This window comes from Capricornis sumatraensis, chromosome 7 (assembly GCF_032405125.1).
Source record: "Capricornis sumatraensis isolate serow.1 chromosome 7, serow.2, whole genome shotgun sequence".
NCBI classification, from domain to species: domain Eukaryota; kingdom Metazoa; phylum Chordata; class Mammalia; order Artiodactyla; family Bovidae; genus Capricornis; species Capricornis sumatraensis.
The window spans coordinates 87250700-87276919 of NC_091075.1; the positions used below are offsets into that span (position 1 = coordinate 87250700).

A 26220-nucleotide genomic window follows, 5' to 3' on the forward strand; every position below is an offset into this window, starting at 1 on the left:
TGGAACTGGAGGAATCAACTTGCCTGACTTCAGGCTCTACTACAAAGACACAGTCATCAAGACAGTATGGTACTGGCACAAAGACAGACATATAGATCAATGGAACAAAATAGAAAGCCCAGAGATAAATCCACACACATATGGACACCTTATCTTTGACAAAGGAGGCAAGAATATACAATGGAGTAAAGACAATCTCTTTAACAAGTGGTGCTGGGAAAACTGGTAAAAACCACTTGTGAAAGATGAAACTAGATCACTTTCTAACACCACACACAAAAATAAACTCAAAATGGATTAAAGATCTAAATGTAAGACCAGAAACTATAAAACTCCTAGAGGAGAATATAGGCAAAACACTCTCCGAAATAAATCACAACAGGATCCTCTAGTATCCACCTCCCAGAATACTGGAAATAAAAGCAAAAATAAACAAATGGGATCTAATTAAAATTAAAAGATTCTGCACAACAAAGGAAAATATAAGCAAGGTGAAAAGACAGCCTTCCGAATGGGAGAAAATAATAGCAAATGAAGCAACTGACAAACAACTAATCTCAAAAATATACAAGCAACTTATGCAGCTCAATTCCAGAAAAATAAATGACCCAATCAAAAAATAGGCCAAAGAAATAAATAGACATTTCTCCAAAGAAGACATACGGATGGCTAACAAACACATGAAAAGATGCTCAACATCACTCATTATTAGAAAAATGCAAATCAAAACCACAATGAGGTACCACTTCACACCAGTCAGAATGTCTGCGATCCAAAAATCTGCAAGCAATAAATGCTGGAGAGGGTGTGGAGAAAAGGGAACCCTCCTACACTGTTGGTGGAAATGCAAACTAGTACAGCCACTTTGGAGAACAGTGTGGAGATTCCTTTAAAAATTGCAAATAGAACTACCTTATGACCCAGCAATCCCACTGGTGGGCATACACACCGAGGAAACCAGAATTGAAAGAGTCACATGTACCCCAATGTTCATCGCAGCACTGTTTATAATTGCCAGGACATGGAAACAACCTAGATGTCCGTCAGCAGATGAATGGATAAGAAAGCCATGGTACATATACACAATGGAGTATTACTCAGCCATTAAAATGAATACATTTGAATCAGTTCTGTTGAGATGGATGAAACTGGAGCCGATTATGCAGAGTGAAGTAAGCCAGAAAGAAAAACACCAATACAGTATACTAACACATATATATGGAATTTAGAAAGATGGCAATGGCGACCCTGTATGCAAGACAGCAAAAAAGACACAGATATGTATAACGGACTTTGGGACTCAGAGGGAGAGGGAGAGGGTGGGATGATTTGGGAGAATGGCATTGTAACATGTATACTATCATGTAAGAATCGAATTGCCAGTCTATGTCCGACACAGGATACAGCATGCTTGGGGCTGGTGCATGGTGATGACCCAGAGAGATGTTATGGGGAGGGATGTGGGAGGGGGGTTCATGTTTGGGAACGCATGTACACCCATGGTGGATTCATGTCAATGTATGGCAAAACCAATACAGTATTGTAAAGTAAAATGAAGTAAAAATAAAAATTAAAAAAAAAGATGATGAAAAATAGAGAATTAGGTCATGCATGGAATGAAAGATTTTCAGAAATATCTCAGTTGTATAATATGAACTAGGTAGCAGTTACTATATTCCTAATTCCACAAATATTCTACTGTTAAATGAGTTAAATGGATGAAGGCAAATGACTTTCCATGGTTTTAGGTAAAAAGTGATGCTTAGGCTGGATGGATAGTAACAACCAAGTGTTACTGGAGTCAAACATGAAACGAAGGGGTGCATCTTTTGATACAATTCCAATTATTGAATAGCTTCTATAGCAAGATAAAACTACAGAATTCTACACCAAAATAAAGTAAAAATTCTGAATATCTACAAAATAATATAGTTACTATGAATAAAATTGTTATTGTTCTTGTAGCTATGCACAACCTGTGAAACAGTTAAATTAAAAGATTTCAGTAAAACTTTTGAATTAAAGTAATAAATTTCAATATATACCCTATAACTTTATTCTCACTGAAGATTTCACCAGTTTTATTCTTGGCACGACTTATTTCCAATTTATAAACAGGTATAAAATCACTTGAAAACAATTTTGATCTGAGATGCTAAATTGTGAATTGTTGTTTTGTCACAGGGGAAGCTCATTGTAACTCTTTTGTGCTGGAATTAACTGGAGGAGTTCCATCTAGGGGCATAACACCTTCAGCTACTCTCTCTTTTGCTTCTTTCCTGTTTTAGCAAACTTGCGGTAACAAAAGAGAAAGCATTTTGTGATGACAAATACAACAGTTGCCACACAGGCCAGCAGGAACCCAATCACATCCAGAGAGTGGTACTGGAACCAGGTGAGGTCGTGGGCAGCTGGCCTCAGGTGCTTGGCTCCTTTGTGGCGCATGACAAACTCAATCCAGAAGACTGCTCGGTCCAGGGGCTTTATAGGCTGATCACGTTGAATGGTGGATAACCACATAGCCTTCTCTTTGTAGCTAAAGGAAAAGCAAAGAAACATCAATTTATAAAATGAACTAGCTTGTGGGCAACTGTTGTATTTGTTGTCACAAAATGTAGTGAAACAAATATACTCACGAAGGATTCTTAATGACTTCCTTCAATGCACTGAGCAGATCTCTTGCTGACATTGTTTCCAAGTCCACTCTGACAGCTGCTCCCTTGGCTTTCACTCGGGCAATGTTATCAGGTTGATCAGCAAACAAAGGAAGGCCCACCATAGGGATCCCATGGTAGATGGCCTCATAAATGCCATTGGTTCCACCATGAGTTATAAAGGCTTTGGTTTTTGGGTGACCTAAAATTGAGTGAATTTCAGTAAAATTATTAATTAAAAGTCTTAAAAATAAACTGAGAAATGAGCATTATAAAGCAACTGAAATGAGCAGTGTCTTTTAGATAACACATGATACTGTATTTAAATTGCTTCAGAATTCAGAATAAGAAATTCTTAAGTCTGCTGGATAGAATATTGAAAAGCAGAGACATTATTTTGCCAACAAAGGTCCGTCTAGTCAAGGCTATGGTTTTTCCAGTGGTCACGTATGGATGTGAAAGTTGGACTGTGAAGAAAGCTGAGCACTGAAGAATTGATGCTTTTGAACTGTGGTGTTGGAGAAGACTCTTGAGAGTCCCTTGGACTGCAAGGAGATCCAACAAGTCCATTCTGAAGGAGATCAACCCTGGGATTTCTTTGGAAGGAATGATACTAAAGCTGAAACTCCAGTACTTTGTCGACCTCACGCGAAGAGTTGACTCATTGGAAAAGACTCTGATGCTGAGAGGGATTGGGGGAAGGAGGAGAAGGCGACGACAGAAGATTAGATGGCTGGATGTCATCACTGACTCGATGGACGTGAGTCTGAGTGAACTCTGGGAGTTGGTGATGGACAGGGAGGCCTGGCATGCTGCGATTCATGGGGTCTCAAAGAGTCAGACACGACTGAGCGACTGAACCAAACTGAACTGAACTGAAGTCTGCTGGAGAGGTGAGTGAAGACTTTATAAAGAGCTATGTCACTTGAACTTCACAAATGAATCCAAGATTAGTAGGTGAAAAACCTGAAAGGGAATTCTGAGTAAAAGAAAATATTTTTACAACAAAAACAAGGAGGGCATGTCAGAAATATAATCTCTAAAACAATAATGAAGCCATTTAGTCTGATAGGAATTGTGTCAAGGCAACAAGAAGGGCAAATGGTAGTGGCAGTGGAACTAGAGGAAGGAAAAGCTACAACTTATCTTGAAATGTGTGACCACCTGATGTAAAAGATATGGATGTTTTCTGATAGAAAATGGAGCACCACAGGTAATAAAAAGAGGAACACTTATTTTTAAGTATCATTTAAAATATCCCTAAGGGTGCTCAAAATTCTCCAAGCCAGGCTTCAGCAATACGTGAACCATGAACTTCCAGATAATTAAGCTGGTTTCAGAAAAGGCAGAGGAACCAGAGATCAAATTGCCAACATCCGATGAATCATCAAAAAAGCAACAGAGTTCCAGAAAAACATCTATTTCTGCTTTACTAACTATACCAAAGCCTTGGGCTGTGTGGACCACAATAAACTGTGGAAGATTCTGAAAGAGATGGGAATACCAGACCACTTTGCCTTCCTCTTGAGAAACCTGTATGCAGATCAGGAAGGAACATTTAAAACTGGACATGGAACAACAGACTGCTTCCAAATAAGAAAAAGAGTACATCAAGGCTGTATATTGTCACCCTGCTTATTTAAATTATATGTAGAGTACATCATGAGAAACACTGGGCTGGATGAAGCACAAGCTGGAATCAAGAATGCTGGGAAAAATAACAATAACCTCAGATATGCAGATGACACAACTGTTATGGCAGAAAGTGAAGAAGAACTAAAGAACCTCTTGATGAAAGTGAAAGAGGAGAGTGAAAAAGATGGCTTAAAGCTCAACACTCAGTAAACGAAGACCATGGCATCTGGTCCCATCAATTCATGGCAAATAGATGGGGAAACAGTGGAAACAGTGTCAGACTTTATTTTTCTGGGCTCCAAAATCACTCCAGATGGTGATTGCAGCCATGAAATTAAAAGACACTTACTCCTTGGAAGGAAAGTTATGACCAACCTAGATAGCATATGAAAAAACAGAGACATTACTTTGCCAACAAAGGTCCATCTAGTCAAGGCTATGGTTTTTCCTGTGGTCATGTATGAATGTGAGAGTTGGACTGTGAAGACAGCTGAGCGCCAAAGAATGATATTTTTGAACTATGGTGCTGGAGAAGACTCCTGAGAGTCCCTTGGACTGCAAGGAGATCCAACCAGTCCATCCTCAAGGAGATCAGTCCTGAATATTCATTGGAAGGGCTGATGTTGAGGCTGAGACTCCCATACTTTGGTGACCTGATGTGAAGAGCTGACTCACTGGAAAAGACCCTGATGCTGGGAAAGATTGAGGGCAGGAGGAGAAGGGGTGACAGAGAATGAGATGGTTGGATGGCATCACCGACTCAATGGACATGAGTTTGGGTAAACTCTGGGAGTTGGTGATGGACAGGGAGGCCTGGTGTGCTGCGGTTCATGGGGTCACAAAGTGTCTGATATGACTGAGTGACTGAACTGAACTGAAATGAAGGAGTGGAAAAGATAGGTATAAGGAGGGAAATCAGAGACAGAACAATGCACAGAGTTACTTAAAATTTCACAGTGAAAAGTAATTATAGCCAAAGTAAACATATTTTGCTTCTGGATGTGAAGGATGTGACCATGTATAACACAATGCTGTTAAATTTTCTCCTTCCCCCCCCCTTTTGGGGGTGGAAATTGCAATGAAGGATAAAGATTTCTTACTTAAACTCAAAGGAGTTTTTCAATAATAAATGTTGGATGTTTGTTTCATATTGAAGTAGTATCACTTTGCTTACCTGTTACTCATGTTGTTAATATTTTTTGCCAAGTCTTACCAAGAAGGTCGTTTTGGGGGATCCACTTATACAGACGGGTATTGGGCCCCAAGGTATCCGGTTTCTTGCCATCATATCTCCATAGAACCTGTTAAGGTAAAGGAAATATCTTATTCCATGAGTTCAGCTTCAAAGTCATAGTGTTAAAATTTTCAAATAAAATTTAAATGCCGCTGTATAACAGATAAATAAATCAAAGCATAAGGCCTTAATTGATAATAACTGTTAATATACTACTTAATAGCAACACTCACATTTGATGTGCTCATTTTTAGGTTCAATCTGAGATGGAATACAATTATGACATGTCACATATGATGACATAGACAAATAGGTTTCCAATGACAAATTCAAATATTTAAGACATTTTTTGATGATCTTATTTCTAGTGCAGAAAGACTATGGCAAATTACCAATAAACAACATATTTTTGTTTTAGTTTGTATTCTAACTTTCATTTTCAAATATATTCATCAATTTCTTTTTAACTGTTATAGAAGTGCTTCAGTTCAGTTCAGTTCAGTTGCTCAATCGTGTCCAACTCTTTGCAACTCCATGAATCGCAGCACGCCAGGCCTCCCTGTCCATCCTCAACTCCCGGAGTTCACTCAGACTCATGACCATTGAGTTGGTGATGCCATCCAGCCATCTCATCCTCTCTCACCCCTTCTCCTCCTGCCCCCAATCCCTCCCAGCATCAGAGTCTTTTCCAATGAGTCAACTCTTCGCATGAGGTGGTCAAAGTACTGGAGTTTCAGCTTTAGCATCATTCCCTCCAAAGAAATCCCAAGGGCTGATCTCCTTCAGAATGGACTGGTTGAATCTCCTTGCAGTCCAAGGGACTCTCAAGAGTCTTCTCCAACACCACAGTTCAAAAGCATCAATTCTTCAGCTTTCTTCACAGTCCAACTCTCACATCCATACATGACCACAGGAAAAACCATAGCCTTGACTAGACGGACCTTTGTTGGCAAAGTAATATCTCTGCTTTTCAATATGCTATCTAGGTTGGTCATAACTTTCTTCCAAGGAGTAAGCATCTTTTAATTTCATGGCTGCAGTTACCATCTGCAGTGGTTTTGGAGCCGAAAAAAATAAAGTCTGACACTGTTTCCACTGTTTCCCCATCTATTTCCCATGAAGTGATGGGACTGGATGCTATGATCTTTGTTTTCTGAATGTTGAGCTTTAAACCAACTTTTCCACTCTCCTCTTTACTTTCATCAAGAGGCTTTTTAGTTCCTCTTCACTTTCTGCCATAAGGGTAGTGTCATCTGCATATCTAGGTTATTGATATTTCTCCCGGCAATCTTGATTCCAGCTTGTACTTCTTCCAGCTCAGCGTTTCTCATGATGTACTCTGCATATAAGTTAAATAAGCAGGGTGACAATATACAGCCTTGACGTACTCCTTTTCCTATTTGGAACCAGTCTGTTTTTCCATGTCCAGTTCTAACTGTTGCTTCTTGACCTGCATACAGATTTCTCAAGAGGCAGGTCAGGTGGTCTGGTATTCCCATCTCTCTCAGAATTTTCCACAGTTTATTGTGGTTCACACAGTCAAAGGCCTTGGCATAGTCAATAAGGCAGAAATAGAGGTTTTTCTGGAACTCTCTTGCTTTCTCAATGATCCAACAGATGTTGGCAGTTTGATCTCTGGTTCCTCTGCCTTTTCTAAAACCAGCTTGAACATCTGGAAGTTCATGGTTCTTGTCTTGCTGAAGCCTGGCTTGGAGAATTTTGAGCATTACTTTACTAGCGTGTGAGATGAGTGCAATTGTGCGGTAGTTTGAGCATTCTTTGGCATTGCCTTTCTTTGGGATTGGAATGAAAACTGACCTTTTGCAGTCCTGTGGCCACTGCTGAGTTATCCAAATTTGCTGGCATATTGAGTGCAGCACTTTCACAGCATCATCTTTCAGGATTTGAAAGTGCTCAACTGGTATTCCATCACTTCCACTAGCTCTGTTCATAGTGATGTTTTCTAAGGCCCACTTTACTTCATATCCAGGAGATCTGGCTCTAGGTGAGTGATCATACCATCATGATTATCTGGGCCATGAAGATCTTTTTTGTACAGTTCTTCTGTGTATTCTTGCTGCCTCTTCTTAATATCTTCTGCTTCTGTTAGGTCCAGACCATTTCTGTCCTTTATAGAGCCCATCTTTGCATGAAATGTTCCCTTGGTATCTCTAATTTTCTTGAAGAGATCTCTAGTCTTTCCCATTCTGTTGTTTTCCTCTATTTTTTTGTGTTGATCTCTGAGGAAGGCTTTCTTATCTCTTCTTGGTATTCTTTGGAACTCTGCATTCAGATGCTTATATCTTTCTTTTTCTCTTTTGCTTTTTGCTTGTCTTCTTTTCACAGCTATTTGTAAGGCCTCCGGAGGCAGCCATTTTCCCTTTTTGAAGTGCTTAATTTTATCCAAATGTTAATACAACTTATTTTATTAGAATTTTACAAATTTTGATTGCAAAGAAGAAAATGCATGCAATCTGCAAATTAAGAGAAATGCTCTGCTTATTTATAGTTTATTAATAATAAGTTAATTAAGGCTGTCTAGGAAATATAACTTCATTCATAATACAAATTGTTAAACACTACTTCCAAAAATAATTACGGCTGGAATTTTTTTTTACATGAATCCAGATTATTGGAGAAAGAAATTGCAACTGACACTAATAATCCCACCTGGAGTATTCCACGGGCGGAAGCAAGACAGACTACAGTCCATGGGATCATGAGTCGGTCACGACATTGACTAAACCACCACTGCCCGATTATTACCACTATTGTCATAATAGGCTTAGAAATGTTTTACCCATAGAAAAAAAGAGTCGGTTGGTAATCTGTAAGGGACAACAAGGCTGTTGAAAAAGTTTCAAAATAATGTCACTAAAGTTATTCAGCTGACCCTGAATGCTTCAACAATGAAGCAGAAAGCACTTAGTATTGATTAATATGGTCTCTAGGTATCATAGCAAAGTAAGTACCAGTTTTGTAATTCCAGCAATTCTTATAAACTAGATTATAATTTATTAGTGTTTAACTTCTATTTGATCTGTGAATGTAAAGTAACTTAGGTTTTCAGCAAAAAATTAGCATAAACAATTAAGAGAAGCCATCCTTTCTCTGAATAGCAACCTAGAAAGCACACTGATTAGGTCTGTTCCAAAACTTAGGAAATGTAAAAGGGACCAGGAATTCCTGGCAAGTACAAACTGCAAGAAGCACTCCAGACTTTTATCAATATTCCTTAATATTATTGAGAGGCCATATATACCATGAAAATTCAACTCCTGAGAACATCTATGTGTCGTGTCTTCAGGAGTCCTCAGGGAAAATGGGCAAATAACAAGACAGAATTCGGTGATTTTTTTTCCTGTCCACACTACCATTACAATACCAAAATTCACACTGCATCTCTTAAATATTTTTCTTTGTGATTACAGTGTTAATCTAAATTTAATGTCAGTTGAAGACATTCTATCTACTGTTCTACCATCTACCATATATATATATTTTGTTTTCTTAATATATATAATCAAATAATTTGGAGATATCTTAATAGTTTGTCCTTCTTGCATAATATATCTGTAATCAGGCTCCTTACAGAATTAAATGGTTTCCTTAAGTAATTATCTACTACTAAGTTACTTTACGTACTTTTTGTGGAATCTGGGCAAGAGCTGATGCAATTACATTGACTTTTTCTTCTGTTATGTTACTGATCATTGACCCCAAAGTAAACACCACAATACCATTTTCTCCAGAGCTCTGAACAAACTCTTCCATTTCCTGTGAAAAAGAATTTACTGCATCACAAATGAGCAACAAACAACAGCATAGCAAAGACTATTGAAAAGTTTGCCAAAAAAACCCAAAAAACAAAAAACTAAAGAGACAAAATCAGATATAGTCTAGAAATCATTAGTCACTTTTAAAAAAAATATCATGGTAAAATAAATACAACATAAAATTTTACGATCTTAATCATTCTTATCACATTGTGCATCAATCTCCAGAACTTTTCCATCTGGCAAAGATGGAAGTCTGTACCCGTTAAGAAACGCCATTTTCATCTTTCCTCAGTCCCTGGTAACCATTATTCTACTCTATGTTTGCACAGATTAGATTAGTCTGGATACTTTTTTCAAGTTGAATTGTACAGTCTGTCTTTTCACCTCTGGTTTAATTCACTCAGCATAAGATTCATTCATGTTGTGACATGTGTCAGAATTTTCCTTTAAAGACTGAGTAATACTCCATCTTTTTGTATCTACAACATTTTGTTTATTCTGTTTATGGATGCTTCAGTTGCTTCAACCTCTTGGCTCTTATGAATACTGCTTTCATGAATATGGTGTGAAAATATCTCATTGGGATCCTCATTTCAGTTATTTTCAATATATAACCAGAAGAGGAGTTGCCACATCATATGTATCGGTGCTAGGCTTTAACAGCACATGAACTGAGAACTCCCAGGTGTACAGGCTGGATTAGAAAAAGTAGAGGAACCAGAGATCAAATTGCCAACATCTGTTGGATCATAGGAAAAGCAAGGGAATTCCAGTGAAACATCTACTTCTGCTTTATTGATCATGCTAAAGCCTTTGAGTGTGTGAGTGACAACATACTATGGAAAATTCTTAAAGAGATGGGAATACTGCATTACCTGCATCCTGAGAAACCTATATGCAGGACAAGAAGCAACAGTTAGAACTGGGCATGGAACAACGAACTGGTTCAAAATTGGGAAAAGACTAACTCAAGGCTATATCTAGTCACTTTGCTTATTTAAGTAATAGACAGACTATACCATGCAAAATGACAGACTGGATGAAACAAAAGCTGGAATCAAGACTGTTGGGAGAAATATCAACAACCTCAGATATGCAGATGATACCACCCTAATGGCAGAAAGTGAAGAGGAGCTAAAGAGCCTCTTGAGGGTGAAAGAGGAGAGGGAAAACACTGGCTTAAATGCAACATTCAGAAAACTAAGATCAGGGTATTTGGTCCCATCACTTCATGACAGAGATGGGGAAACAATGGAAACAGTGAGAGACTTTATTTTGGGGGGCTCCAAAATCACTGTGAATGGTGACTGTAGCTATGAAATTAAAAGATGCTTGGAAGAAAAGCTGTGACCAACTTAGCATATTCAAAAGCCAAGACATCACTTTGCTGACAAAGGTCCATACACTGAAAATATGTTTTTTCCAGTAGTCATGTATTGATGAGAGAGTTGCATTATCGAGAAGGCTGAGCACCAAAGAACTGATTCTTTCAAACTGTGGTGCTGGAGAAGACTGTTAAGAGTCCCCTGGATAGCAAGGAGATCAAACTGGTCAATCCTAAAGGATATCAACCCTGAATATTCATTGGAAGGACTGATGCTTGGGCCAGTACTTTGGCCAGCTGATGTGAAGAGTTGATTCAATGGAAATGACCTTGATGCTGGGAAAGATTGAGGGTAGGGGGGAAGGAATGACAGAGGATGAGCTGGTTGGATAACATCATTGTCTCAATAAACATGAATTTAAGCAAACTCCAGGAGATAGTGAAGGACAGGGAAGCCTGGCATGCTGCAGTCTGTGGCATGGAAAAGAGTCAAACACAATCGAGCAACTGAATAGAAACAGTAACCTGTAGTGGCAGGTTTAAATTAGGAAGTCTGTATTATTCTTATCACATACTATATAGTTAGTTTATAAAGTGATTTCCCTCCTGCCCTCTTGATTCTTAACATGCTAACTTCACATCTTTGACTTTGGTCTGTTGTGGTACTCAATATTACACAGCAAAAATTCATTTTTAGAAAATTTTTAGGAAACTCCATACTGTTTCTGAAGGTGAAAGTGTTAGTTGCTCAATCCTGTTGACTCTTTGTGACCCCATGGACAATAGCCCACCAGGCTCCTCTGTCCATGGAGTTCTCCAGGCAAGAATACCAGAGTGGTTTGTCATTTACTTCTCCAGGGGATCTTTCCTACCCAGGGATCAAACCTGGGTCTCCCCCGTTGCAGGCAGGTCCTTCGCCATCTGAGCCACCACGGAAGCCCCTACTGTTTTTAGTAATAGCTGTCCTTTTAAACAGATGACATCCCTGAAGTCCTTGGGAAGGAAATGGATGAGAAGAGGTAAATTTCTTCTATTATGCCTATTTGTACAAACGTGTTTGTGTATAAGCGGGAAATGAGATAGACCCAATACACAGTGGTGACAAGGAGATACTGTGAAACAATATTATAGAGAGACTCTTCATCAGTTATGTAATTAATTACTAACAGATTCTTGGAAATTTACAGTGCAGGGTTCATTTCACCTCTAATTCTTTATTACTATAGATTTACTAAATCATTTATTTATTTCAGACAGATTTTCTGAAGAATTATTTTAAATTTTAGTTTCAGTCAGTTCAGTTGCTCAGTCATATCCAACTCTTTGGAACCCCATGAATCGCAGCACGCCAGGCCTCCCTGTCCATCACCAACTCCCGGAGTTCACTCAGACTCACGTCCATCGAGTCTGTGATGCCATCCAGCCATCTCATCCTCTGTCACCCCCTTCTCCTCCTGCCCTCAATCCCTCCCAGCATCAGAGTCTTTTCCAATGAGTTAACTTTTCGCATGAGGTGGCCAAACTACTGGAGTTTCAGCTTTTTAGCATCTTTCCTTCCAAAGAAATCCCAGGCCTGATCTCCTTCAGAATGGACTGGTTGGATCTCCTTGCAGTCCAAGGGACTCTCAAGAGTCTTCTCCAACACCACAGTTCAAAAGCATCAGTTCTTCAGAGCTCAGCCTTCTTCACAGTCCAACTCTCACATCCATACATGACTGCTGGAAAAATCATAGCCTTGACTAGATGGACCTTACTTGGCAAAGTAATGTCTCTGCTTTTGAATATGCTATTGAGGTTGGTCATAACTTTTCTTCCAAGGAGTAAGCATCTTTTAATTTCATGGCTGCAGTCACCATCTGCAGTGATTCTGGAGCCCCCAGAAATAAAGTCTGCCACTGTTTCCACTGTTTCCCCATCTATTTCCCATGAAGTGATGGGACCGGATGCCATGATCTTCGTTTATTCATTAGGATTTCATTTTCCTTACTGTGAGCACTAAGAAAAATCCATGACTCAGATTTGTTCATGTCTGTCATTCTCTCATTTTCTTGCATGAAACTTTGTCATAATTTCCCCAACTCTGTCTGTCTAAATTACTAATTACTGATATTGAAGAGTCTGGCTTATAGTTTGAAAGTTCTATGAAAGAGTCTTATGAATCTTACATATAACCCAGAGTTATGCTTGAATAGCAAAGTCAGACACGATTTAGCAATTGAACAACAACAGCACTGCTGGAGCAGTTACATTTTTGAGTTACCATATTACTGGGTTTGTTTATATGTGACATCCTTTGTCATGAACTAATATTATATAATTGATGTCACTGTAGAATGTGCTATGTGTAACCACTGTGAGGGAACCTAACATCATCATCTCAGTACCCCCAGGGGCAGTGGGAGAAGTACCCCATAGCCTTCTGCAGTAGAGATCTGGTCACATTTTGAGTTCACTTCAAACTAAATAAAGCTCCTCAGAAGTTCTGTTCAGTCACTCAGTCATGTCCGACTCTGTGATCCCATGGAATGCAGCATGCCAGCTCCTAGTGAATCTGTATTTTCCTGCAACTGTTTCTGAATTATTTTGTCTTGTGATTCTTGACTCCACTTCATTTTTTAAAAATTTTGCATTTTATTCTACTATTAACAGAAAAATTCCACATTTCTCAATATACTCTATTACAAAAAATATAAATGAGCAAAATTTTCCTGGATATCTGATATAATCCATGCACATACCTTTTCTTTCTTTCTTTCTTTCTTTTAATTTATTTAATTTCTTTTTTCTGTTTTAAATTCACTATTCTTTTCTCTCTCTAGATAATGACTGAACTCCTCTATTATAAAATGTATAGTTTCTGATCCTAATTTTTGGCATAAAATTTTTTTCAAAACTATTTTTAACAGAAAAAAAAAGTGTTCAGACTTTAATATTGCAGACTACATACTGTTTAGCATTTTTTCAGAATTTAATTTCAACCTAATGATATCAGTCACAGTGATAAGGCCACTAAACTTTCTTATGTTTCACATGGTGAATCCAAGTAATGTATGCATTCTAGTGACCTATAGCAGGATTTAAAGTTACTTGGCTTCAATGTTTTGTCTCAATGACTTGCTATCCAATGGTGCTTCATCTATACTCTGAAAGATGCATCTGTTTGTTATTATTATAATATATTACCTTTTCACAAATTAATTACTTATATGTACTGACTAGTCTCATTCCCTGATAATTTTTATGAAAATAATACAGGCTTATTGCAAAAAAAATGCAAAAGCATAGAAAATTAAAATAAATAGATTTACTAAACTCTCTATCCAGGAATTCCTTAGTTTCAAATTCATATGTTTTTATAAGAAATTGAAATATTTTATAACAGAAAATATTATATAATTTCAGATCTATAACTTGATTTGATAATTTATGTTTTATAATATGATTGCCATTTTATTATTGATTAAAGCTCTATTATGTCTAGTAATTATCATTACTTTTTGTGGTGGGTATAATTAGGATATAGTCCCTTGGAAAGTATGATGATTATAATATTATACTGTTGTGTATATTCACTGTTCTGTACTTTATATCTCTAGGACTTATTTACTACAAGATGCAAACTTGTACCCTTAAATATCTCTCCTATTCTCTTGTCCTTTAGTCCTTGGTAATCTTTAAACTACTTCTGTTTTTACAAGTTTGACATTTTTAGATTCTGGGTCCAAGTGATATGATACATTGTTTTTTTCTGTTTTTTCAAAAAGATAAACAAAACTGACAACATCTGACTATATTTACCAAGGAAAAAGGATTCAAAACATGAAAATGAAATAGGAGACATAACAACTGATATGATAAAAATATGTAGGCTCATAAGAGACTGCTATGATGAATTACATGATAACAAATTACACATTGGAAAAGAATAGACAATTTTCTAGAAACAGACAATCTAAACAACCAAGACTGAGTCAGGAAGAAATAGAAAATCTAAACTGTCACAATGAGTAAAGATACTGAATCAGAAATCAAAAATCTCCTAGCACACAAAACTCAGAACCAGATGTGTTCACTGATAAATTCTATGAATATTTAAAGAAAATTAATGTTAGTCCTTCAGAAAATTCTTCCCAAAAATTAAGGGGTTTGAGGGAATCTTTTCAAACTCATTTTACAAGGCTAGCATTACCCTGATACCAAATAGATAAGCACATTACAAGAAAAAAACTACAGGAGAATATCCAGACTGAATGTATATGCAAAGACTATCACTCAAATATCAGCAAACTGAATTTAAGAATACATCTAAAAGATTATATACCGTCACCAATGGAATATTTCTCTGGGATGTAATATGGTCCAATATACCCCAAAATATTTGTAATACATTGCAATAATAGAATGAAATATAAAATAACTTGGTCATTTCAACGGATGTACAAAAAATAAAAAAGCATTTGAAAAAATGTAGCATTCTTTCATGTTAGAAACCCTCATATTTTAGGTATAGAGGAAACATACCTCAATGCAATAAAGGCTATATATATATATATATATATATATATATATATATATATATATACCCAAAGCTAACATTATCCTCAACAGTGAAAACTTGAAAGCTTTTTATGTAAGACCAGGAACAAGAAAAGGATGTCACTCTTACACTGATTCAACATTGTACTAGAAACCCTAGTTACAGTAACTAGGCCACACAAAGAATAAAAGGCTTCTTAATCAGAAAGGAGGGCTTCTCAGTGGTAAAGAATCTGCCTGCCAATGCTGTAGATATAGGAAACATGGGTTCAATCCCTGGGATGGGAAGATTCCCTGGAAGTGGAAATGGCAACACATACCAGTACTGTAACCTGGAAAATTCCATGGACAGAGGAGGCTGGGGGTGGGGGCTACAGTTCAGAGTGTTGCAAAGTCAGACACAACTGGGTATTTGAGCACACATGCAAGCAAACAGAAAGAAAGAAGCAAAATTGTCATTTTTTGCAGATGGCATAGATTTTAGCACAGAAAAAATAGATTTAACCACAAAACTGAGCTAATCAGCAAATTCAGTAAAGTTGCAGGATGTAAAATCAATACAGAGAAATCAGTAACATTCATATGTACTATTAATGGAAAAGCTACCCCATTTACAATAGGACCAAAAACAAGAAAATAACTAGAAATGTAACCAGTAAAGTGAAAGATCTTTACAGTGATAACTCTAAGACTTTGTTAAAAGAAATAGAAGAAAACATAAATAAATGGAAAGACATCCTATGTTCATGGATCAGCATATGTATATTGTTAAAATATACCCGCTACCCAAAGCCAAAAGCATCACACCTCCAAATTTCAAATTATAGTACAAAATTGAAGTCGCTCGGTTGTGTCCGACTCTTGTGACCCCATGGAATATAGCCCGCCAGGTTCTTGCATCCATGGAATTTTCCAGGCAAGAATACGGAGTGGCTTGCCATTTCCTTCTCCAGGGGATCTTCCCAACCCAGGGAGTGAACCCAGATCTCTAGCAGTGAAGGCAGATTCTTCACCAGCTGAGCCACAAGGGAAGTCCATCTACTTTGCTATGGTACAAAGGGATAGCATTTAAAGCAATATGGTACTGGCCTATAAATGCAAACATACCCATGAAGAATAATACAGGGTCTAGAAAAAAATCCCTCCATATATAGCAAACTAAAATTCAACAAAAGAGCCAAGATCCCCAATAGGGAAAGAATAATAACTTATTTTACTTCTGAAAAACTTGAATAAACATACGCAAAAAAATGAAATGAGACCCCTATCTTACACCCTCAAAATATTACTTCAGATTTATCAAAGACTTAAGCATAACACCAGGTACCATAATACTTTTAAAGAAAATGTAGAGATGATCTTCCTTAACAGTAGTCTTGAAAGTGATTGTTTTTTAATATTACATTAAAAAAAATCAACAAGTGGCACTGCATCAAACTTAAAAGCTTCTGCACAACAGAGAAAACAATCAACAAAATGAAAACACAAACTACAGAATGGGAGAAAAATTTCACAATTGCATACTGAGTGAGGAACTAAGGTCCAAAATATATATAGCACTCACAAAACTCAACAGCAATGAAAAATCAATTAAAGAATAGACAGATAAACAAGACAGACATTTTTCAAAAGGATGTGCAAATAGCCACCAGTTATCAATATCACTAATTATCCAGGAAATGCAGATCAAAGTTAGAACGTCTACACCAAGAAGAGGAAAGTATTAATGAGAATGTTAAGAAAAGTGAATGCTTTTACACTGGCAGTGAGATGTAAATTGGTTCCACTTTTATCAAAAACAAAATGAAATTTCCTCAAAATATTAAAAATAGATCTACTGTATGATTCAGCAGTTCTACTTCTGTGCATATAACCAACGGAAATAAAAACAGGGTAGATGAAATACAGGCACTCCCATGTTTATTGCAACAATATTCGTAGTAATCAAGGGAACAACTTAAGTGCCCATCAATGGATGAATCCATAAAAATGATGTGCTAAATATATACACAAACACTAACATGAACACACACACTCAGAATATAATATTATTCACCCATGAGAAAGAAGGAAATCCTGCCATTTTTGATAACCTGAATGAACACAGAGGACATTATGCTAAAATTTGTGCTTTCATTCTAATGTTTATTCTACTCCTATCATGAAATGTGCATTTGATATATATATTTGAAAATTGTAATTCCAGCTTATAATGTTTTATCCCAGAATAAAATTGTGATCTTATTATATTCATTTTTTCCAACTAAACCTCATAGGTGACAGTGTAATTAAGCATTCTTTGATAAAATCATTGTAATGTTATAATGTAAGTATTTATAAATTATTTAACCATTGCTTTATTTCTATTATTTCTAGTGTTGACATTTTTGAATTATTATCCAAAATATTGTGTTAGGACATCTTGATTATTTTCTTTGTATAGTTTCATATAAGTATATTATGAAGACAAAATCTATAAGCATTTTTATGACGATGCATTTTGTCAAATATCCTATTTCTTTAAAAAGTGCAGAAATTTTCTAGAATCCAGTAATTACTGGAAAAGTTAATAGGTGAATAAACAGTTTCCTTATGCAATGAAGTCCTCACAGTCATTAACTTGGAATTAAATCTTGTTTCTTCAGCTTGATAATAATAGCAAATATTACTAATTTATCATGATTATACTACTATTCACGTTTCCCTTCATTCTTCTTCTTCTTCTCCTAATCTCCCCTCCTACTAACATTATCACTTTCCTGAAATGAAAAAATGGAAACTTCAAAAATAGCGTTAGATAGCATAGAACTTTCACTATCTTATCTCAGCCTTTGGATCTGGGAAGGTTACTATAGGTAATCCAAACAGTTTGCAGTTAAAACAGATATTACACACTGCTATATCTAAAATGGATAACCAGCAAAGACCTAAATGATAACATAGGAAACTCTGCTCAATGTTAAGAGGCAGTCTACTTGGGAAGGGAGTTTTTGGGAAAATGGAGACATGTATGTGCATGGCTGAGTCCCTTTGCTGTCCACCTGAAGCTGTAACAACATTGTTAATCAGCTATATTCCAATAAAATTGGAATTAGTTTAAAAAACAGAGAGGAAAAAAAACAACAGATATTGAATTTTACCCTTGAAAAAGATATCAGTTTCATTTTGCCATCAATAAAGAGTAGACAAAAATGATCTATTAAGGGTTCACAGGGCTCCAAAATCACTGCAGATGATGACTGCAGCCATGAAATTAAAAGACGCTTACTCCTTGGAAGAAAAGTTATGACCAACCTAGATAGCATATTCAAAAGCAAAGACATTACTTTGCCGACTAAGGTCCATCTAGTCAAGGCTATGGTTTTTCCAGTGGTCATGTATGGATGTGAGAGTTGGACTGTGAAGGCTGAGCGCCGAAGAATTGATGCTTTTGAACTGTGGTATTGGAGAAGACTCTTGAGAGTCCCTTGGACAGCAAGGAGATCCAGCCAGTCCATTCTGAAGGAGATCAACCCTGGGATTTCTTTGGAAGGAATGATGCTAAAGCTGAAGCTCCAGTACTTTGGCCACCTCATGCAAAGAGTTGACTCATTGGAAACGACTCTGATGGTGGGAGGGATTGGGGGCAGGAGGAGAAGGGGACGACCGAGGATGAGATGGCTGGATGGCATCACGAACTTGATGGACGTGAGTCTGAGTGAACTCCGGGAGCTGGTGATGGACAGGGAGGCCTGGCGTGCTGCGATTCATGGGGTCCCAAAGAGTCGGACAAGACTGAGCGACTGAACTGAACTGAACTGAGGACCTCCCTGGTGGCCCAGTGGCTAAGAATTCTCCTGGCAGTGCAGGGAATGTGTGTTTGATCCCTGGTTTGGGAAGATCTCACATGCCTCGGGGCATCCCTGGGGACAACCAAGCACGAGCACCACAACCACTGAGCCTGAAAGTCTAGAACCTGCAAGCCACCTCAGTGAGAAGCCCATGCGCTGCAACTAGAGAAAGTCAGTGCAGCAACGAAGACCCAGTATGAATAAAAATTAATTAATTTTTAAAAGGAGACCACAAAACAGTTCGTTAAAGATTGCTTGCTTTCTATTTTGTCTGAAGTCAATTTTAAATGGACTAGATTCTTGCTTTCTTTCATAAGGAATCAGTTCAGTTCAGTTACTCAGTCCTGTCTGACTCTTTGCGACCCCATGAATCACAGCAAGCCAGGCCTCCCTGTCCATCACCAACTCCCAGAGATCACGTCCATCAAGTCGGTGATGCCATCCAGCCATCTCATCCTTGGTCGTCCCCTTCTCCTCCTGCCTGCAATCCTTCCCAGCATCAGGGTCTTTTCCAGTGAGTCAATTCTTCACATGAGGTGGCCAAAGTATTGGAGTTTCAGCTTTAGCATCAGTCTTTCGGATGAACATCCAGGACTGGTCTCTTTTAGGATGGACTTACACAACCACAAAAAAGAACGAAATGCCATTTGCATAACATGAATGAATCTACCCTATAAATAGAATTCCTTATATTTTGAACCTACAGATGGTTTTAGATTCAGTTGGTAGAAATTGTGGGCCCCCATTAAAAAAAAATCTGTACATTATTTATGGTTCTTATATACGCAGGGTAAATTTTCTCTGGGCACATTCTGTTAAGCATTTATGATGTTGAGACCTGCATTTTTAAGGAAACTTTTACTGAGGTTTTCTAAAGGGTTCTGGAGAAAACTCTTGAGAGTCCCTAGGACTGCAAGGAGTCAATCACAGTCAATCCTGAAGTCAGTCAACCCTGAATATTCTTTGGAAGGACTGATGCTGAAGCTGAAACTCCAGTACTTTGGCTACCTGATGTGAAAAGCCAGCTCATTAGAAAAGACCCTGATGCTGGGAAAGACTGAGGGCACGAGGAGAAGGGGATGACAGAGGATGAGATGGTTGGATTGCATCACCTACTCAATGACATAAGTTTGAGGAAAGCCCCAGGAGATGGTAAAGGACAGGGAAGCTTGGTATGCTGCAGTCCGTGGGGTAGCAAAGAGTCAGACATGAGTGAGCAATTGAACAACAAGAGGATTAGTGTAGGAAGAAAATACCTGTTCTATTATGATAGATGGAGTTATCTCTTTTATGCTGTAAGATGTAAACCGCTGGGATTTCAAATGAAGAATGGTTTAAATGCTGATGTTAAAGCAACTAAGGGTTGGATTTAGTTGCAAATTACTAAGGCATACATTTATTTTGTTGAAGAAGATTTTTCATTTTATCTAGAGCACTGGTAAGGAGCCTCAAAACTTACAAAAAAAATTTTACATCTTGCCCATCTGATTGCCAAAATCTTTAAATTCTTAATATTAAAAAAGTTTAAATGTCAATTAAATTTATTAAAGTAAATTTTGTTGAATTTATTGAATTATATTTATTACCTTTTAATTAAGTTAACTTTTAAAATTTGCTTTTAAAAGATTCCATGGGATATCTATTCTCTGACAGTTTGCTGAATAATATAATCTTGATGATTAGGAATATCATTTCAATTTCAATTAGAAATTAGATCTATGTGGCTGGCACACATGGGTTATTGACAGTATGTTATAGTAATAAAATAACAATAATGAAAATAATTAATATTTCTTTTGGATCACTGAGTATGGGCCAGTGACATTTTAGATATTTCACATGTATTAACACATTTTTTCCCTCAAGGACAATATGAGGTTGGTGTTATTATTATAAATTAGTGTGGTTATATCTCTATGAACATTTTTGTCTAGGTTTCCATCACTGCCTATATCTTGCAACAACCTGCTAAATGGTGTCCTTTTCCACTCTTGCCCTTTTGCAATCCAACCCTGTGAGGATATCCTGTGATTGTTTTTTAAATGTGATCATCTCTCCCTTTTCTTCACCCTTTTAATTTTCTCCCTTATGTCCTACTAGATGTGCCAAACTCCTTATAATTACGTGTCTGCAACTTAACTCTCCAGCATTTTCTGCCTCTTTACTCAGCCTCTTCCTGTTTAGACTGAACTTGGACTTCTTGGGAACTGTCATGACTATGCTTTTTTTTTGTATCTTCCTCTACCTTCAGTTCAGTTCAGTTAAGTAGAGTTCAGTCACTCAGTCATGTCCAACTCTTTGTGACCCCATGGATTTCCTACTTTAGCATTCCAGTCCCCTATAATGAAAAGGATATATTTTTTGAATGTTAGTTCTAGAAGGTCTTGTAGGTCTTCATAGAACCATTCAACTTCAGCTTCTTCAGCCTTACTGGTTGGGGCATAGACTTGGATTACTGTGATAATGAATGGTTGGAATATCAGAGATTGAACAGAGATCAGTCAGAGGTCAATGGAAATGAACAGAGATCATTCTGTCATTAATGAGATTGTATCCAAGTATTGCATTTTGGACTCTTTTGTTGACTATGATGACTACTTCATTTCTTCTAAGGGATTCTTGCCCAAAGAAGTAGATATAATGGTTATCTGAGTTAAATTCACCCATTCCCATCCATTTTAGTTTGCTGATTCCTAAAATGTCGACATTCCTTACCTTCAATCATTCCTGAGCATTCTTTAGATTTAACCTTAATTATCAATGCCTCCAAGATATTTCCAGGAGAAATATCAATAACCTAAGATATGCAGATGACACCACCCTTATGGCAGAAAGTGAAGAAGAACTAAAGAGCCTCTTGATGACTGTGAAAGAAGAGAGTGAAAAAGTTGGCTTAAAGCTCAGCATTCAGAAAACTTAGATCATGAAATCTGGTCCCATCATTTCATGGCAAAAAGATGGGGAAACAGTGGCTGACTTTATTTTTCTGGGCATCAAAATCACTGAAGATGGTGATTGCAGCCATGAAATTAAAAGACGCTTACTCCTTGGACAGAAAGTTATGACCAACCTAGACAGCATATTAAAAAACAGAGATATTAGTTTGCCAACAAAGGTCCATCTAGTCAAGGCTATGGTTTTTCCAGTAGTCATGTATGGATGTGAGAGTTGGACTATAAAGAAAGCTGAGCACCAAAGAATTGATGCTTTTGAACTGTGGTTTTGGAGAAGACTCTTGAGAGCCCTTGGACTGCAAGGAGATTCAACCAGTCCATTCTAAGAGAGACCAGTCCTGGGTGTTCATTGGAAGGAATGATGTTGAAGCTGAAACTCCAACATTTTGGCCACCTGATACAAAGAACTGGTCTTTTCATTGGAAAAGACCCTGATGCTGGGAAAGATTGAGGGCAGGAGGAGAAAGGGATGATAGAGGATAAGATGGTTGGATGGCATCACAGACTCAGTGGACATGGATTTTGGTGGACTCCGGGATTTAGTGATGGACAGGGAGGCCTGGTGTGCTGTGGTTCATGGGGTTGCGAAGAGTCGGACTGAACTGACTGACCAGATATTTTCTATGATTCCTGCTGGATGTTTCTTTGGCATTTCAATCTTTCCTTATAGTAACACATTTTATTATTTGCTTTCATTCTGTCTTTCTAGGTAGAGTGTCAGGTGGCAGAAACTGTGCCCACACCATTCCTCTGCATTTTAGCACTTATTTCTAGACTAGGCTTGTCCCTTTTATTTATTCTTTAATGAATATTTGATTCTTTATTATGTACTGAATAATTAAGGCCTCAATTTAACTGACATAGTCTCAAAGTCTCCCAGGTATCCCACTTTATTTTGCCATGATAATGAAATTCAGGTACTTGTTGGTATGGAAATATATCAGTTTCTAACTGGAAGGTCAGTTTATCCAGCTTCCCATATATGATTCACTGTAATCAAAATTCTAGAATTTTTAAGATTATTCTTATTGAAAATGCAAAGTTAACAAAGCACAACAAAGAGGAGTAGGTGACCTTAGGCAGGGGTTTGGCAGGTTTGCAGTGGAGGCCTCCAACAAATTCAAAATTTGGCAACACTGGGCGAGGAAATTCAAAGTCCCAGTAGGTTCGAATGAGCCACATATCAGCTTTTCCAACTGTCTCTAAAAATGTAGTGGGTCTTCCTTAAAGGAAAAGCAAAAAGAAAATAACAACAAATATTAGATCAAATGAGAATATTGCCATGTGAATATATTAGGTAACATGGGGATAGGAATTTGGAATAATATAGAGAAAGATATTTGAAAGTGTATGTTCTTTTATAAAACAAATATATATGTGTGTGTGTGTGTGTACATATAATATGATATGATACAATGAAATATGATCTGGAAACATATGTATACACTGAATAATATAATATATATTATGGAAAATGAGCTACACAAGTAAAAACAATTTCTAAATGCTACCTAGATACTTGCACTATAAATACATTTGTAATCCCTTAATCTACTTGTCTTCATTTATCAAGTTATTTTATGAGGTTTCCAGCGAACTTTTTGAGTTTAAAGATGAAGTTTCATGAGTTACATATATAATTTTTTGGAGAAATTTTAAGTGCTTCAATTTGTGGTTTACAATTTCCTGGAGTGTCCTGTACTAGTAACAGGCCACAAGGTTCTACGTTACCCTATGGTTTAAGTGTTTCCACAATATTTATGGGATTGATGGGTCATTTTATATTTTCATTCCCTCATTTCCTTGTAAGAGACCAAATCCTGTGGCTTTATGTTTATGTGGTCAACTTCCAAAGCACTTGGAAAATTAGGATTTCATGCTACCAATTAAAAAGATGACTTACCCAGTACTTCACTGTAAAACTCGTTCCATGTCTTCTCATCAAATGTTTGGAACCAGAAGTCAAAATAAAGTACATATATCATATTTTTGACCCTTTCCATGAATGTCATGTCATCACTTAATGCTGAAAATATAACAGGTACATAGGATGGTGGGAATGAAAGTTGCCCACTATACTTTTCAAACAAAAAGCCAGGCGAGAAACGGAGACTGTATACTAAAGGTATTCTAAGTATCTCAGTCAGCAGCTCACCACAGGGTCCAGCGGCATCTGCAAGAAGGACATCAAACCTTGATTCCTGTAGTTTTGTTATAAGTTTCTTTTTTGAAACAACTTCTTTACACATTTTCATAAGCATTCCGGAAAATTCCCAAAGTAAGCTTTTCAATTCTCTCAATGATGAAACATTTGTCCAAAATGAATTTTTTGCCATATATGTCCATTTCTCAATCAAATTCTTGACAGCATTCTCAAAATCACCTTGAGTTAAAGATACAGGGAAAATCTCAAACTTAAAAGCAGATGGTTTGTTGGCATCAGTAATAGTGGAAGCTGAAGATATTAGAACAGTCACCTCATGACCCCTCATGACTAGTTCATCCAGAACTGCCTTCATATTCATCCAATGACTAAATTCCACTGGCCACACCAGCACCTTTCCACAACTCCCAGAGCTGAAGTAGCAAGTCAGCTGTAGCAGCAGCAGAAGTGAGAGCCATTTCATAGACATCTTGCTCATATAGAGTACTTAATCAGTATTGTTCGTGCTTATATCTAAGGAGAAATCAATCAGGAAGTTAAAATTTAACTCCTACATTTCAAATAACTAAATTTTATGAGTAGTCAGCTCCTGTGGAAATTAATTGAAAGGGCAAAGTGTAGAACATTTTGTGATAACAAAGTGTTTAATATTGTTTTGTCAGTATTATCACTGATATAAAAGTCAATGATCTTGCACATGCAAGTCAACTATGTTATTAACATGTAAGAGAGAAATGTATAGACTACTGTAAAATCAATAGCATGTGAGTGGACCTTATGTTTGCAGTCTTCTTGACACTGAAGTAGATAAGATGACATCCACAAGTTGGAAGGTTAGGAGTTCGAAATACCTGTACCCCCCACGAAAACAATAAATGAACAAGTAGAAATCAATTTAAATTACACTGGTTAAGTTCTGGACTACAACAAAAATAGAGCAGAAGCCTTGCAGAATGCAAAAACTGAGGATAGCCATGTAGCAAAACATGGGAAACTTTTTAACTAGATGACTGTATCTTCCAGTTCAGAGCTTGACACCAGCAAGGATTCTCTCAAAGGGATTTCATCTCATGGAGAAAAGGAGAACAGAACTCTGGCAAGTCTCACCATCATAGACATTTGCAGTCTTTGCTACTGAGAACGTAGTCTTTACCAACACTGATTCCAGCTGACAGAGCTGCCCAGCGTCCTTGCTACTGTGTCCTCCTTGTATTTTGACAAGTCGCTGTGGGGATACCTGACTTTGGGGACCTGATACCTTCATACCCACCTTACCTTCCTTGATTGTGACTGCAGTGCCCTGACATGTATGGGATGAGAGCTGCTGCTGTGTGCTCTGCCCGCAGCTTCTACCTTACTGCTTGGTCTTGCCATAACAAAAGCCATGCTGCTATTGCTTGAACCTGATTCTGTATTCCTAGTGCTTTGACTGGTTATTACTTAGGCTGAGCTGCTGCCGTTCTGCAGGTTATTCCAAGGTCCTAAATCTCAGCTTCACTTTAGCATTGTTTGGGCCACAGTGCTCCTACACTTCACCTCACAGTGTGTGGTAGGTCAGTGCTTTGACCCACCACAACTGGGAACACACCACTGCTGCTCTACAGTCCACCTCATGGGTCCTGACGTGTGGCTTTAACAGGCCATCACTGGGACTGTGATGCTACTACTCTGTGACTTCTCCTGAGGCCAGAGTTGGAATTTTGACTCATCATTCCAAGGCTGTGCTGCTATATGACACTGCACTCCTGGGCCTAAGCTACTGTGGAACTCTGTCATATATATATCAGGGCTTGCACCACTGCTGCATTCTCCCTACTCCCCGTGTTGCTGAAGCAAACAACAAACATAGACCCCAGTCCCATGGGAGAATTATATGTGCTTGTACCCACGAGACTGGTACTTCTGCCCCAGCCAGTACAGTTGCACCTCAGGGCCAAAGTGATACAATTGTTCCACGTCAGCCTGACCTAAGGTCTTTGGCTCTACTGCCTTTCTGAGTGCCAATATGAATCTCCTCAGTTACAACTAACTTCCGTCAGCCAAAGAGAACAGTAGGGCCTCAGAAGCCTTTATTGCCAAGTACCTCAATGGTCCTAGCCAACACTGGAGA

General features: G+C 37.7%; 1 protein-coding gene across 2 annotated transcripts; it reads right to left on the bottom strand.

Moving 5' to 3' along the window:
* Nucleotides 1–2256: 2256 nt before the first annotated feature.
* On the bottom strand, nt 2257–24588 carry LOC138082443 (UDP-glucuronosyltransferase 2B4-like). 2 transcript variants are annotated; one of them, XM_068975766.1, is made up of 6 exons: nt 23850–24588; nt 23021–23169; nt 9169–9300; nt 5503–5590; nt 2637–2856; nt 2257–2536 (listed from the first exon to the last, which is right to left on the bottom strand). In XM_068975766.1, exons 1-6 carry the CDS (start codon nt 24586–24588, stop codon nt 2257–2259), a joined length of 1608 nt encoding a protein of 535 aa, XP_068831867.1. The 2 variants fall into 2 exon arrangements, with proteins under 2 accessions (XP_068831867.1, XP_068831868.1); XM_068975767.1 differs by having other exon boundaries at nt 24102–24579.
* Between the last annotated feature and the right edge of the window lie 1632 nt (nt 24589–26220).